At 37.9% G+C, this 15,223-nt stretch overlaps 2 protein-coding genes across 2 annotated transcripts in view; one reads left to right on the top strand and one right to left on the bottom strand.

Annotated features, from left to right (window-relative positions):
- Window positions 1–7,235, bottom strand: part of DCAF17 (DDB1 and CUL4 associated factor 17) — a 13,156-nt gene extending 5,921 nt beyond the window's left edge. Inside the window, exons 1-8 of the mRNA XM_040603861.1 lie at window positions 6,814–7,235; window positions 5,471–5,574; window positions 4,041–4,131; window positions 2,955–3,094; window positions 2,131–2,209; window positions 1,860–1,949; window positions 881–988; window positions 246–351 (exon numbers count right to left, since the gene is read on the bottom strand). Of these exons, the coding sequence (XP_040459795.1) occupies window positions 246–351; window positions 881–988; window positions 1,860–1,949; window positions 2,131–2,209; window positions 2,955–3,094; window positions 4,041–4,131; window positions 5,471–5,574; window positions 6,814–6,960 (865 nt within the window). The 5' untranslated portion in view covers window positions 6,961–7,235. The remainder of the gene's footprint in view (window positions 1–245; window positions 352–880; window positions 989–1,859; window positions 1,950–2,130; window positions 2,210–2,954; window positions 3,095–4,040; window positions 4,132–5,470; window positions 5,575–6,813) is intronic.
- A 234-nt stretch (window positions 7,236–7,469) lies between these two features.
- Window positions 7,470–15,223, top strand: part of METTL8 (methyltransferase like 8) — a 28,482-nt gene continuing 20,728 nt past the window's right edge. Inside the window, 5 exon segments of the mRNA XM_040605048.1 lie at window positions 7,470–7,614; window positions 7,934–8,044; window positions 10,237–10,288; window positions 10,385–10,401; window positions 14,456–14,611. Coding sequence (XP_040460982.1) covers window positions 10,277–10,288; window positions 10,385–10,401; window positions 14,456–14,611 — 185 coding nt within the window. The 5' untranslated portion in view covers window positions 7,470–7,614; window positions 7,934–8,044; window positions 10,237–10,276.

Genomic DNA, 15,223 nt, shown 5'->3' with positions numbered 1-15,223 from the left:
CACTTCATGCATTGCTTATGAAGTTTTTCAAATAACTTAGTTGCTGTACTGGTTTTCTAGGTAAGTCCCATGTAATCAATCCTTGTAATTAGAAGCAAACCACATTTTCATTATAACATAAACCCAGAAATACAGCTATAGCATAGTATGAGTACAGTAATTTCAATGGGGTTTTTTTGGTGTGAAGTAAGTCATAATCAATCCTTAAAAGCCCCCAGCCAAGGTAATACAAAGATCATAAATACCTGTTATTTTAATGTTACATGGAAGACCAAATGGATATTTTCCTACAACTCCCACTTGACCATTCCAGTTGAATTCATGTCCCAAATCAAATGGCTGTTCCATGAACTAAAATAACACAGAACAATTCAGCTTTATTGATGCATATTTACTTGCTGATTAGTTTTACTGCTCTGTTACTACTGCATTCTTTATCTTGTTAGATACTACTTGAAGTCTTATTTTCAAATTAATGTTTGATTTTTGATTGGAAGAATATAAACTCAAAAGTCTCATTGCAGTTCTGTTTCAGATCAAACAATCTTCTATGGCCATCAGTTTCTAGCCTTAACGCTGACTTTTTACTACAGACTAATGTGAAGAAGGGCACATCCTGGTCTGGCATTCACATAGCTCCTCTCTGTATGTGCTGAAGTGCCGTCTGACCCTGTAGCTCTTACATTTTGCCACCTGTAACTGGTGTGGGTAGAATTTTCTGATGGTTTACCTACTTGCATCTTCTGACTGTAAATAGATTTAGGCAAGAACTCTATCCTTTGACACATTCCCCATGTACCTACATGGCATTACATGAATATTTAAGATTTACTGCCACAAACTAGCATAAGACTGTATGAAAAATTTCATATTTCATCACCTGTTCTGAGATGGCCTGGAAGTTATAGAGCCTGACCAGACCCATGCTACACATTACAATCAGGATTCCATTAGAAACAGCAACATCTGTCACACTATTACCAAATATCTGGAAAAAAAAAGGAAGACAAAAATATTCTATTAGGGAAGAAACAAAACGCATAATACCGACATTATGCCCTCAATTTTGCAATCGCTTTAATTTTTCGTTCTGACCAAACCCTACGATCAGTGTTTTATGTCATAAGTTTTCTGTAACTCATCTGTTCTGCTGCGTTTCTATAATACTTTGCACTCCAGTAACACCTGGGGTTGGACTAGTCATATTCTGCAAGCAGGTTCATTCTTTAATCAGTTCTCAGTATATATTATGTTACCGTTATTATTATACATGAATAGATTATATTAATAAACAGCATTCCATAGGAATGTTAGCAACACTAACAACTCTATCTAAAAGTACTGATTTCAGGTCTTTTCTTTCTTCGTTGCCAGAGTGAAATGCTAGTCTAATCACTGCCCTATGACTGTGTACAACCGTACTAAAACGACACTATCCAGCTGTCACAGAGTACAGGATCCTCTCTGAATCCAAATTTGCAACTGCATATAGAATTCATAGACTGTTACTAGAAGTGGGTCAAAGGCACATCTATCTTTTTTTGAAAAGGTGAAAAGAAGTCTACAAACCCTTTAGGATTCCCCAATTCTTATGACTGCTATTAAGTAAAGGCTAAAGTCCTTTTACAGGTCAAAGAGTAATCCAATAGCAGAATGCATTTGTATTTTCTCTTCTGGTCATTCAAATTAAATACCTTCCCCATAATGCCCCTGTCAGACACAAGAACATTACTGTTAATTATTTCAGGGCACAATGCTTTTATAAGCTGTATGACTTCTGAAACTCTGGGACAATTGTCTAAACTATGCCTCTCCCATAATTACAATACAGATCACCATTAATAGAGGAATTAACTTACCTTTTTGTTTATTTCTAGCATTCCAATGAATGAAAGAGGCAAAACTTGGAACACAGCAAGATAGAATAATACAGATTGTTGGATACCTGCCTGGGAAGGAACAACAATACTGAATATCATTATTATCCTTCAGGCATTTATTAGTGGTAGAACACCTTCATCTTCTGCCATAATAAATAGCATAACAGTTCCATCTCTGTCCTTGTAGATTTTTTTTTTTTAATCGATTTTGCAAAAATTTAAGAATGTCAGAGTTTTTCAACCAACTTACCTGCCGTGCTGCTGCAGGGAGCTTATTCTGAGCTGACTTTACAACCATTACCTCTTGAGGAGTATCCCAGCTCAGATACCTATTTGTGGCAAGAAAGACCTATCTTAATTACTTAAAAATAATTTGATAATAAATACATTATTTCATATAAAATATAATCTGCTATAACCAGGCAGATTCCTGTGTCCAGGCAAACTGTTCGGTATCTGATTCCAGAGGTGCCCGAGATGTCTGCTGTTTGCAATGGCTTATTTCATTCAGAATTGTCAAGAATACTGAAAGTATGAACATTCACTATTTTATTTTCTCTGCTTCCCTTCACAAATCACTGCTTTCTTATCCTTCAGCCTAAAGGAAACAATTTCTCCTGAGAAATGAAAAAAAGATGCAGTGTACCAGAAGCAGTAACTGCTCTGCTTTTCAAGAGCGTAAGAGCTGCCCTATGGAGAAGAATGCTTGCGAGTTAAAGATGACTTAAACTTCAAACATATTTTTCTTATGTTTTATGAAGTTTGTTTAAAACTCTTAAATATCCTCTCCTGGTATGCTCCTATTGCAATATTAAAGGTTGTAAAATTGTCAGAGAAAAGGCAACAGTAGCCTAGTTTTTGTAGCTTTTGTTAAACTTAATACCAAATTTGAGACCCTAATACTTAAGCAGCCAAAATTCTTCTGTAGAAAACAGCATGCAGGAACTCCAGGCAATGGGCTAGACTACAAACCAGAAGTCAGCCATAGGATAGTACTAAAATAAACATGATTTCCTTTCTCCAGCAGAGTACTAATGATTCTTAATTATATAAAGGCTAGTCAATGTTTAATACCTGAATTTGCAACAGGAACCAGCAAGGTATATTTTTTCCAGTATTTCTCCAGTATCAGCAGAGAGACGTAGAAGCCAGTTCTGCACTGTCAAGACTATCAGGGAAGATTTATAGTCTGATGGACTTGGTAGCATTTCCCCCTGAGTAACAAAAGGTTTTCAGAAAAGAGTCTGTACCAGGAGGATAAATAACATTTTGACACAGTAAATAGAAAACAAAAGTTAATATACATTCTTCAAAAACTAAAGGTGGAAAGCGGCCTGCTAATTACATCTGGATGTCTAAGCTCATGCCTGTGCCAAACAGTTATCTATCACATAAATAACCTGTTGTCACACTTCTCGCAAGACATTTACCTTTTCTAGAAAAGACACGTTTAAAACTTTCTTGCTTTGCAAAAAGGAAGTATAACTGCTTATCGATCTAATTGATGAGTCTTGAGAAGACAATTGTTTAAGTATTGCAGAATAAGACATTCAGTGTTAACTCGACAGTAACTGCTAAGAATGGCATTTACACTGCTTTATTTTTAGACACCTCAATATTCCTAATTGAGGGACTAATATTCCTAAGATAAGGATACTGGATGAGAGAAAAACTCAACGAGGAGGGAAATTATAGAATCTATTCGCTAGAAACCGCAGAAGAGCTTCTGGGCGGAGTTGCTTCAATGGGTTTTCAGTTTATCTGCTTTTTTATGTCAACAGATCTGGTAAAAACTAAAACTCCCACCTACTGTCGTTGCTAATTAAGACATGAAGAAAAAATTAAACAGAATTTATATTAGAAGGTATTAGAGTTAGTTGCAGAAGCATAAAAGCACCATTTTTAAAATCTTCCACAAAAGCTCATAAAAAAGCATTTGAATGCGCTACTGAGGAATTCAGAGTATACCTCTAAACATTAGGTGAAAATAGGTAAGCATGTTGCAAACCTTAAATGACCTAACTCCATAAAAACATTGAGAAAAGAGTTTGCAGGGAAAGAACACTCTAAATAAGTTTCATTGGAAGATATTAATCTAATTAATATAAAATTAATATTAATTTTTTTGCACATCAATGCCCTATTAAAAAGTAATCTTACCAGTGGACTTTCCAACAATAAAGCATCTTCTATTTTTTCTGACTTTGAACACTTTGGCTTTTGATAAAGTATTCTTGGCTCTTGTGCAATGCTGGAGGAAAATGATTGCTAATCATTAGTATACTTTATAAACTACTTTCTATCAACAAGTAATTTCATACATTTTTATAAATCCTGCCTTCTCTTTAGGCAGGTCAGAAATCGAAACATCTTATTTTTACTTTGTAAACATAACCTGAAATTGCTCAATAAACAATAGTTAGTATAACATAATACTTAAAAGCTAACCTTCTCTGTATTTGTGATTTGGTATTGTGGGGGCTTTGGCTTTTTTTTTTTTTTTTTTTTTCCCCCAAGAGCAAATTTAATAGTAACAGTCTTACTTTAGTGATGTACATTTAAAAGAATGTGTATTCCAGAAATTAATGATCACCCTGGAACCTTCCCCTTGAGCTCTTCCAGTGTTGCCTTTCATAATATAAAGGCATGGCATCATGTACAGGTATTTTTTAGAAAACCCTGCTACTAGAATAAAAGCTTCATACTATGCACAGTTTTCCCCTCAGGGAGAGGATGAGTCAAAGATAAACCTGAAAGATGTTAGACAGGTTAATCCAGTACTGGAAAGCATTCAGACAATTTAGGAATAAAACCTGACTAAGTAGATTTAGATCTCTGCTGTAAGTGATAGATTAATTTAATTAACTCTCAGTCGTTCACACTGACAGAGTAATTTGTCTTATGTACCATATGACACTGTCTCAAAACTGTTCTGACAACAACCTCCAAGTTCCTGCTACTTCCCTGACAAGAGGGGTGGGCAAGGGCAAGGACTGGTGTATGCAGAACTTGCTGTCCACTGCCGTGCCCTGTGCTGCCTCCTAAGCTGTGCCTCTGCAAAATGATCATGTAACAGGAAAGTACATCAGATTAGAGAACCGATCTGCAGAATACATTAACAAAACCCAGCAAGTACTCAGCACACTGTACTTACACGTGAACGGTAATTTACTTCTTTAATGCAGAATTCATAGACATAGTACCAAACTTGTCACATAGGCTGATTTTGTGACACGTTCTTTAACACACTGCTAGTTACCAGATCACAAAGAACTACTTGTTCATTTGGCTTTTTAGTGCAAAAATATTAAATGGTGGTAATCTTCCCCTCCTGTTAAAGTCCTCTGAAAGCTGAAGTTGCACAGAACTAGTAAGATCAGACTTTGTTTCACCAAAGCAGGTGTCACATTAAGACGCAATGGCATCAGAGTGTCATTTAACGAAGACTTATGCGCCTGGTTATTTTTTGTTCATAAATTCCACTCAGTTCACAGGGGCTATTTGGATGAGTAAAGGCAGCAACACATCTAGAACAGATTCACAGTGTTAAAACTGTAAGCCAGGGTAACTTGTAACAATAAATTTATTACCTGCTAACACAGCACTGGTAATTGTCTAAGTAAATTCTTCCCCTTTCATATGCAATAGGAGATGAAGAATGAGTTGTCCAAACATTCTTGAATTTAGTACTTTCCTGAAACAGACAGTGGTTGCAGCAGTGATAGCTTCTGTAACAAACCTTGCTTTGCTTTTGGAAAACGTTTTATTTGGCTCTTGCAGCTTTAATAACTTACTTTAATTGAACCTTCGCTCTTGAATAAATAAAGGAAAATGTTTTCTTAAACCAGATTAAAATACCTTTCTTAGGGAAATCCTGTCTTTTTTTTAAACCAAATTAAAATATTTTTTATTAGCTATTACGGACAGCACGGGTAATTAATATTTCATCATTAACTTTCCTGCATTGAAATTAAAACTGGCAACTAAACTTTGATGGAAACTTTAAAAATCAAGGATAAAACTAAATATGCACACAACTATTTTACATGTAATTAATTGAATTTACTGAACATATGATTACACTCTGCTATTGGTATTTTGTGTGAAAGGTAGAAAAATGTGTTTACAGTTACTTGCAAAAAGTGGCTGAAATGCTACTGGGATAAACTGTGTAAAGTTTCTTCCATGCATTAGAGACATCAGGAGCTCCATACCATTAACAAAGGTTTGGGTCTTAATAAAAAAAAAAAAAAAGTACTTCTGTAAGATGTCCTAATTTTTATTTCAATAAACCTTGCATGCCCATTGATGTAGTTGCATAATTAGACACTAGCTGACTTCCAATAAATATGTTTTCAATATTACACAATTGCCAATTCACTTCCACATACTGTCAATGCATTTCTATTAACTACTGCATGGGAGTATCATACGTCAATTGTTTTGATAAAAAAAAAAAAGTTCACTTTAGTCTGTAATTAGTTTAATTACTATTTGCTCTGTAACACGCATTGCACTGACACATTCAGGCTTTATGTTTGCCTGAAGACCTCTGTTGATTATCTTGTTTTGTTGTGGAACTCCACTCAAATTTAACATTGATGCTCCACCAAACACTATGAATTTAACAGTTATTAAATATTAAGCCACCTCAGAAGAAATAAGTGATTAAAAAAAATCTCAAAAAAAGCTATTTCTAGCATGATTATTAGACATACAAGTGCTTCTGCAGTTTTTCCACAGCACAGTCCCCACACTTCTAGGTCTGAGCCTTATGAAACAAATTCAAGCAATTTCTAAATCTCTTCAGCAAAACTGCAGCTTTTTTCTCTCCCAGAGTCGGTGTGACCGGGGACCCGGGACCCTCCCGCCCGCGGGCGGAGCGCGGGGGTTCGGCGCCCCAGGGGAGGGCGCCGGGTATCACCGCCGTTACCTGGCACATTATCTTTCTGAGAAGTCCCAGGTTTTGTCTGTGGGCGACACCAGCATCTCTGGCGTAAAAGCCGTGGGCCCTGCGAGCAAGCAGGCAGCAGACGTTGGGGGAGGCGGCCCTCCTCCCGCCGGCTGCCTGCGGGCGCATCGCTCGGCCGGGGCAGGCCCGCCCGCTTCCAGCCGCTCCGGCGGGGCCCGCAGCCTCACGGGGCCCGGGCCCGCCTCGGATCGCCTTCGCCCCCGCCGTGAGGTAAAGCGAAGCAGGTAAAGGCCCGGGAGGCCCCAGCTCTCCGGTTCCCCGGAGACGCCAACGAGCCCCTCCGACAGGGCTCTGCCGCGGCCGCGCCGTCCCGGGGCGGAGCCAGGCCCGCTGCCACCGCGCGTACACCCGGCGGGGCGCGCACCGCGTCTCCCCCGCCACCGCCGAGCCACCCACGCCAGGCGGCAGCACCCCCGCAGCGTCACCGCCTCCCCCCGCCGCCCGCCGGGTACTGTAGTTTTCGCCGGCGGAGCTGCGCGGCGCGGGCGGACTACGCCTCCCGCCATGCCCCGCCGCGGCCCGCCCGCTCCCTCAGGCCAGGCGCGGCGGGCGCCGCCTGGGGCGGGCCGGGCTGAGGCGGGCGGGAGCAGGTGGGGGTGCCGGGCCGGCCGGGGGCCCGCGGGGCAGGAGGAGGGTCGCTGCACGGGGGTCGGTGAGAGCCGCCGTTCCCGCCCGCGCCCGCTGCCCCAGGCCGGGCCCCGCTGCCTTGCGCTGCGCTGAAGGGAGCGGAGTAAACGCAGCGCGCGTCGCCGTGCGGAGCGTGTCAGTGGAAGCATTTTACGCGCCGATTTTTTGATCAAAAAAGGCGGGAAGGTTCTGCTAGTGACAGCTCAGCGCAAGCAAAGCGGGAACCTTTATCTTTTTTTCTTTCCATGCCCTCCCGCTGGGGTGAGCCCCCGGCGGCGGGGCGGGTGGCGCCCTCTGGCGGAGGGCGGGGGACGCCCGCGGCAGTTGGGGTGCCGCGGTGCCGGACTGAGGGTACCCGCACCCGGGGTCGGGGGTGGGCTGAAAGGGTTTGTTTAAAACTCCGGGGTCGCCAGCAAGTCTTCAGGTGTGTGACACTTGGTTTTTATATTTTTAGAGCTGCGTCGCAAAAGTTGTCACTGCCCTCGCGAGCCACTTGCCAGCAGAGCCCCTGAAGTCTGGAAAAATTCGTGTCCCTTCCTTGCCAGAGGCCAGGCGCCCAAACGGGGTAACGTGGAAGTTGCTGATCTTTTATCTGTTTCTGTCTCTCCTTCAGGATCTCTGAGCGGAACCTTTAGTCTTTGCTGATGCTGTAACAAAAGAAAGGTTCCCCTGGTTTGCTGGGGCTTTGCAATTATTGCTATGAAGTGAGCTAAACTGGCAAACACGGTGGCTGCAGTTGCTCCTCTGAAGAGGACGTTAGAGGAGCATACTGTCAGCTGGATCTGCAGCATCGCCAGTGACTTCAGAGCTGACAGGGCAGGTTGCACCTAAGCAAAGTCCTTGCGGACATCTGGAGTCTTGCCAGGGATGTAAATGAACGAGGGTCTCCAGTGATAGTAGTTAAATGCATGTTGCTCTATCTTTACTTTCAGCATCTTTAATAAAAGAAAAATGTGGTGGTTAGGCAACACAGTTACATGTCCAGTATTTTGTAGAAAATAGGGTTGAAAAACAATTTAAGTGATTGAAAGATATATTTAGAGACTTAGATGGATGTTCACTGGGCCTATCTATCTATACATAAAGTCAAAACAGCTTTTTTTTTAGTTGTTTTTTTTCTTCTTCCTCTGTAAGCACCAGCCAGCAGAGGGTGCACAGGTTAACTGGGAATCCTTATTTCTGAGCTATGTTTACCATTGCTCTTGATGTTAGACTTGTGAGTAGATTAATCTAGTAAATCAGCTTTGTGTTGTATTTTGCTGTGTAAGTAACAGGAAAAGATAGGAATTACCTCATGGAAGAAGGGGGAAAATAGGGGGAAAAAGTAGAGGATTACACAGAATACTTCCATACTTAAATCCCGTATCCTACCAACACTCATGGTTACGTGGGAAGACAACTTGTCTGTTAAATTAAACAAATGTACAGGTATTTACCGGATTGTAGCCTAAGGAATTATTTATGAATTTGGCTTTTTATGTCATGCAATATCTAAGAAATTTGTACTGAGTGACTGGTATCTTCTTGATTTTAATTATTCAAATTATTTTAGTTGCACTATTTCTGAGTGTGCCTTTAGTAGGTGTTACAAACAGGGAACAGGAGGACAATTAACACTGAAAATGTTGTTATAAACAGATTAAGTACAAAAGTAGAAATTCCATTCCAAGAACAATTCTAGAATATTGAAATGTAATTTGAGCTTCAGTTGGAATGAAAGTATTCTTCACAAGTTGAAGTATCTTGGATTCAGTGTCTTGAATTCAGTTAAAATACTTTATTAAAGCTTCATTTTAAAGGCAAAATAGCCTTTGATAGTTAAGTCAGAACATCCATATTATAAATTGAAATGATGCCATTTCAAAAAAACACTTGTCCTGATCAAAACAAAATCTTTCCATGATTCAAAAAATAAAGATTGAATATATCAAAGTGTCAGCAAAATTCCTACATTTCCTTAAAATACTGATTTTCTTGAGTTAGCATTTTTTTAATGAGCTTCTATCATAATGTTTTATCACCTGCCTTTGCAAGTGAAAAAACAAATAGGAACTCAGGTTTAGTTTAGGATAGAACAAATTACATTAGTTGCCTGTTGCACCTGAATTCCATCCATACAATTAATTAAAATAAAATGCTTCTGTTAGTTATTTCGTGTTCACATAAATTGATTAAAGATTCAGTAAAGCTGTCTTTCTAAGGTAGCTGTTTCTTTCTTCCTTGTTGGCCATTTGTGTCTCTGATTTTGCAGTTGCCATTATTTTATCTTTAGTTGCATTTTTTCAAACTGTCTTCATTACTTAAAAACAGATTAACTAGCATAGCTCATTCCCTCAGTATTGAGGAGAAGGCTTTCTTTGCTTCCACTGTTTTCTGAGATCTGCATATGCCATCAAGAATTAATGCCGTAGTTCATAGTCTCAATTGAAGAACATTTTCCCTTTTTTATAGGAATGATATGATTGCTTCTTAAAAATAAAAGAATAAAAATACAATTATAAAACTTGTAGTTTCATAAGATATTGCAAAAATAGTTTATATAGCAGAATAATTCCAACACGAGTATCATGATGGAGAATAGTGGCTGTGAAAAAATTCTCAATAAATACAAAATTAGGATATTAAATAATAATATTTTTTTAATTCTCAAGGGCTTCTAGCTCTCTGCTTATCCCTAGCAGCTGTTTGTCTGCTTTCTTACTTTTAGAAGTGATTGTGTAGTACCTACATACTTTTGTGGGTTTTTTTTAATCCCAGATAACATACCTTCAAGTTCTGTTGCTGATCTTCTGGATGCATGGTGATTCAGGTAAACGTTTTCAGTAAATGACTTGTTTTATCTCCCTCCTTCCCTCTCTCCCTCTACCACTGTAAACTGTTTCCTCTTTGCTTGACTATTTAACAGGCCACCTGGCAGGCGGTGTAAGAACAGGATCTTCTTACTGAGTATTTCTGTACATGCGGTTGAAATTGTATCTGGTAGGGTTTGTTTGTTTTTATCTGTTGTTGTTTTTTAAGTGATGTTAACTGTGCTGTCTCTACAGGAGTCAGAATAAATTAAAATACCTTTTTGTTTTGTTTTTCTTTTCCCCTTGGGAGTCAGTTCTCTGCAGAAGTTGCTGTGTGCCCACAGGGAGGTCTGCATCGTTACTGGAGATGATGCATGAGAAGGAAAAAAACTTGAGAGTTTTAGATCTGCTGAGTTTGAGAAGTTGTGAAATATCCTATTGTTTCAAATGTGCATAATTTTAAGTATATCATTGAAAGAGAAATCATGAAGCCCCAAGAGGGCATGTTTGTAGTGTAGAATAGCATTAAGCGTTCACTTAATGAATCAATGCGGTTGACAGTAAAGTCATCGTTGTCCCCCTGCCTTGATTTGAAATATTAAGATGTATGTATGTAAAAAATAACCACTGTCTTACCATTATCTTGAAGAATTTTTCACTTTATGTCACTGATTACGCAAAACTTATATAAGTGGCAAGGTGTTCTGAGTTTTGGTAGCGTTTGATGGTGATAAAACAGGTCAGCTATGCTTCACAGGAGAGCATTGGGGATTAATTGTCAAGTATTGTGTAGATAAGCTTCTAGGTGCCAAGCAGAAGTAATTGTATGAAGTTCATTGTTTCCAGAATACTTTTCAGTCTAGAACTGTAACATAAGCTGCACATAATCTTCCTAATATAGGGGCTTTTTTATAACAGAGACTCTACAAGTAAGCTTAGTTACTGGAGGTGGAAGAAGTTGTTAGCTTTGTAGGTGGAGATGAGTCAAATTTCAAAATGTTTTTATCCAATAAGTTCACTGAACTAGGTTCTTGGACAAAACCAACAAGTTATTTCCATGTGTTGTGTTCCCCCTGACCCCTGACATCTCTCAGAACGGGTACTTCTCAAGGGTTTTACTCTTCAATTAAGTGGCTTATGCATGCTTTGGTGTGAAATTCACTATTTTAAAAACAAGATTACAACAGTTCTTTTCTCCTCTATCTTTAGTTTTTCCTCGGTGGATGTAACTGCTCAGAGGTTTTAATGCTAACATCAGTTAGGAATGTATTATTTCAGGTATAGCTAGCTAGCGCTTGATGGGTATGCTTTCTTCTGCATGTCTGCCTTCAAAAAGCTGTACTAAAGGTGCTGTGTAGATTGTTTGGGGAGGAGCAGAGGAGTTTCAAGGCTGGTTTTTTTTTTAAGTTTCTCAACTAAACTGAGAACCTGATCTGTATTCATAATAATGACAAAATTCTAAAGGCTAAAAGGCAGTGCTCCACAGGTAAAAAAAGCCTTCCATGTTGCTTTTCAGCATGGTTACCAAGTGTGTTGTTTCTTTTAAAGTTTATTTCTGAAAAATAGTTGTGCTGCTAAAAATGTAGGTATTTTTAATGTAATTCAGTTTCATGATGATATCCTTAAAGAATAATCAAACATAAAGCCTTTCTGACCCTCTGAATGAGGAAATAACTCCTAATTCTTTCAGACAACATTTCTTGCTGCTATGGCTTCAGGGTATGATCATCTTATCTGACAAAGAGAAAGGGTGTTTGTCTGTTTCATTAACAAAATCAATTAGAGAAACAATTGAGCAATGACTTGCTTCTGAAAATGTAATTTAGATGCTTTTTGAACTTTTAGTAACCAGATTGCCTATTAATCTCATGATCTATGGATCACACTAACTCTCAGGGATATACATACACATCCCCAAGGAGTTCCTTCACATTTAACACCGGATATAACAGTGAACTCCACTTACCCTGCTCTCCTTGCATTTTCTTGATGTTTCAGAATGTATCAGCAAAAATTGGTGCAATTATCACTCAAAGGATCACATTTTCATAAAAAGAGTTGCCTCTGGATTTTACTGATGCAAGATCATCTTAGTCATCTGACTATAATCCCATCTGTGCATCTTTTCATGTTCTTACTGAGATATTTAGAAAGCCAAGAAAAATTATGTGACTAGCCTAGCAGCTGAATCACTGTATTTTATGTTGAGTATCAATGCTGGCACAGGAAATGCAAGATACTAACTCAGGTCTTTTTGAATGATTGAAGGAGGAAGAGGATTTGTAAACAGTCTGCAACATAATCATGGAATCCTTATCCACACATTTCTATAATTTAATAATAATAATTTTATATCAGATTGTGGTTTGGGGTTTTGGGGAATTTTCTGTTTGTTTTTGTTTTCAAGAACATTGCTTTTATGTAAATTACACATCTTACAGAAATAGTCATGATGTCTTAATTTTCATGTCTCGTAATTACTATTTCATAATATCTCTTATATGTTAATAATTATGTGTTGTGTTATGAAAAATGCATACATATTTTCAAAAGCAAAGCATGAACTGTTTGTAGTAATTAAAGTATAAACTGGAATTGTTTCAGTTGCTGAGCCACATTAAAAAAATAAGAAGGAGCCATAACAAACTCATTAACATTAGAAGGGGTTTTAATTTTTTAATAGGACTAAATGTTAGATTTTCTCTGTATGGTGATGCCCCATATACTGCTAACATTGCAGTCCCAGCAGCCAAAATTTATCTGGTTTTATTTGGTGTTGACAGCCAAAAAGCAAACCTAATTTTATTTATTCTTTGACAAATAAAAAGAAATATTAATATTTCTTCCTGTTTCATTTTAAGCCTACAGGAAAAAAACAGTAAACAATGCCCTTTTTGAAGCATATCTCATTCAAAAGTACACCTTAAATGAGGAATTGTTCATTTAATTGAAGTGATTCCTTTGCCAGGTTTTGTATTGATGTGTACAAATTATTCTTTTTTTTATTATTCACAATACAAGACTTGTGATGAAATAGTATTGTTTTCCACAAGATAAAAATCTTGAGTTTGTAACCAGTTTGCACAGAATGTTTTCTAATAATGTCTCGTGCCTGTTCTTTTATAACTACATTTTGTATTTCTAGTGCATTAAATTTGTATGTGTGGTTTATACAGAAGCACTCAAAAAAAAAAAAAAAGGGGGGGGCAGGAAAGAAAAATAGGACTAAGAATAACGTTTAAAGTCATATGCAGAGCACCTGAAGGGAAAAAGAACAAAGGCCCGTCAGGAAATTGTATAATAGGAGAGGTATTTCATTTTACTCATCTCCTAGAAAGGCTACCTTAATGAGAATATGCAAAAAAGTGCAGAAAACCAACCAACAAACCAAAAAAGAACACAAAAATACCCCCTAACAATACAAAATGCTGGTACTAGCTACAAACACTTGTTATCTTTCATTAATACTGTATGAAGAGATTCCAAGTAAAGTAAAATATAGCAATTTAAGACAGAATTGTACATGTAATAGAAAAACCTCAGGCACTTTGTAATATGCATTAATAGAAGTCAACATTTAAACCCGCTCATTTCAAAGAGGGCATTGAACAGAGATCAAAAGAAGACATGGCAGAAATTTTGGAAGGCTCTCTGGTGCATAATGTTTACATGTTAAAAAAAATATCTTTAATTTCCTACCTAAAAGCATAAAACTGGAGTCACAGTTCTAGAATGAAATCTTTTGAAGACCTAGTCAGGTGACTAGTGAGTTACCTAGTGAGTGGGGTGAAAAACGTTAATCTTGGTGACAGTGTGTACCCACTAGAACAAGTGGTTTCTTTACGGGTCAGTCCTTACTTGTCGTCTTAAAGGTACAGTGTCAACTTGGTTTCTTGTTTTATTGTGTATGTATCTTTTTTTTTCATCTGCCTGACAGACCTTGAAATGATACCAAATAATTCATCTTTCAACTGGTTTCATTCCAGTAGCCTACTTTGGGATTATTTGGGCTTTCAGTGTGCTAAAGGGATGTTGCTGTTTTCTAAAAAGCATTTAAATTGATACTACAGTAAAATATCATTACTAAAGCTGATATTGGTGCTTAATTATTTGACCAGTTTCTCATGTAAGTGACATAAACAATTAAGTTACAGCAAAACTGTAATTTGAGTTAATTGTGTTTTCAGGTCTCTAAACAAAATGAATTTCATTACAAGGCTTTCTGCTTTCTGTCTGAGGAAAAGCAAGATGCAGCAGAGGCACCAAAGTAGTAGACGCCCAGCTGTTCCACTTGGATCACGGATTTTAACTGATCCTTCTAAAGTTTTTGAGCATAATATGTGGTGAGATGTTTCTTCAAGACTGATTTTCATAATTTTTTATGTATTTACTATGATGATTAATGGTGTGTGTGTGTGTATATATATATATAACAATGGACTGCCAGAATAGACAGTGTAAAGTCTACTTACACTAATTGTGTAAAGGTAGTATTACAGAAAACTTGAGATTGTCACAAGTAATGTGACAGTTATGAGTTTTCAGTGTCTTGACTAAAAATCTGCTGAGCCATTAGTTAGTCATGGAATGAAAGACAAAATATTGTTATAGATCAGTAATTAATTAGAAGACAGAAGGTGTAGAGATAAGATAGCCTGTGCTTTTTATAATGGCAGAGAGTACTAGTTCAGTACAACAGCATTTGCATGCTGGGTTAGTGCTGTATTCTAAAATTGACACTGTTTTGAAAGGAACATGCAAATTACTTGTGTTCTCCTAAAGGTATACTGAAGATGTTACAGATAGTTCAGGAGAGATTTCATACAGTGCACAACTGTTAAAAAAAAAAAAGTAAACTGAATCTTAACATAAATAAGTGATGTAACAGCAGAGAAAACATTAACATGTAAAGGTTAACAAAAATAAGAATCGCCCTGTTTTGCTGCAGTACATCT

The sequence above is a fragment of the Falco naumanni genome, chromosome 8 (genome assembly GCF_017639655.2).
Source record: "Falco naumanni isolate bFalNau1 chromosome 8, bFalNau1.pat, whole genome shotgun sequence".
In the NCBI taxonomy this organism is placed as follows: Eukaryota; Metazoa; Chordata; class Aves; order Falconiformes; family Falconidae; genus Falco; species Falco naumanni.
The sequence above is the reverse complement of the archived record's forward strand: the minus strand, read 5'-3'. Positions and strand labels throughout refer to the sequence as shown.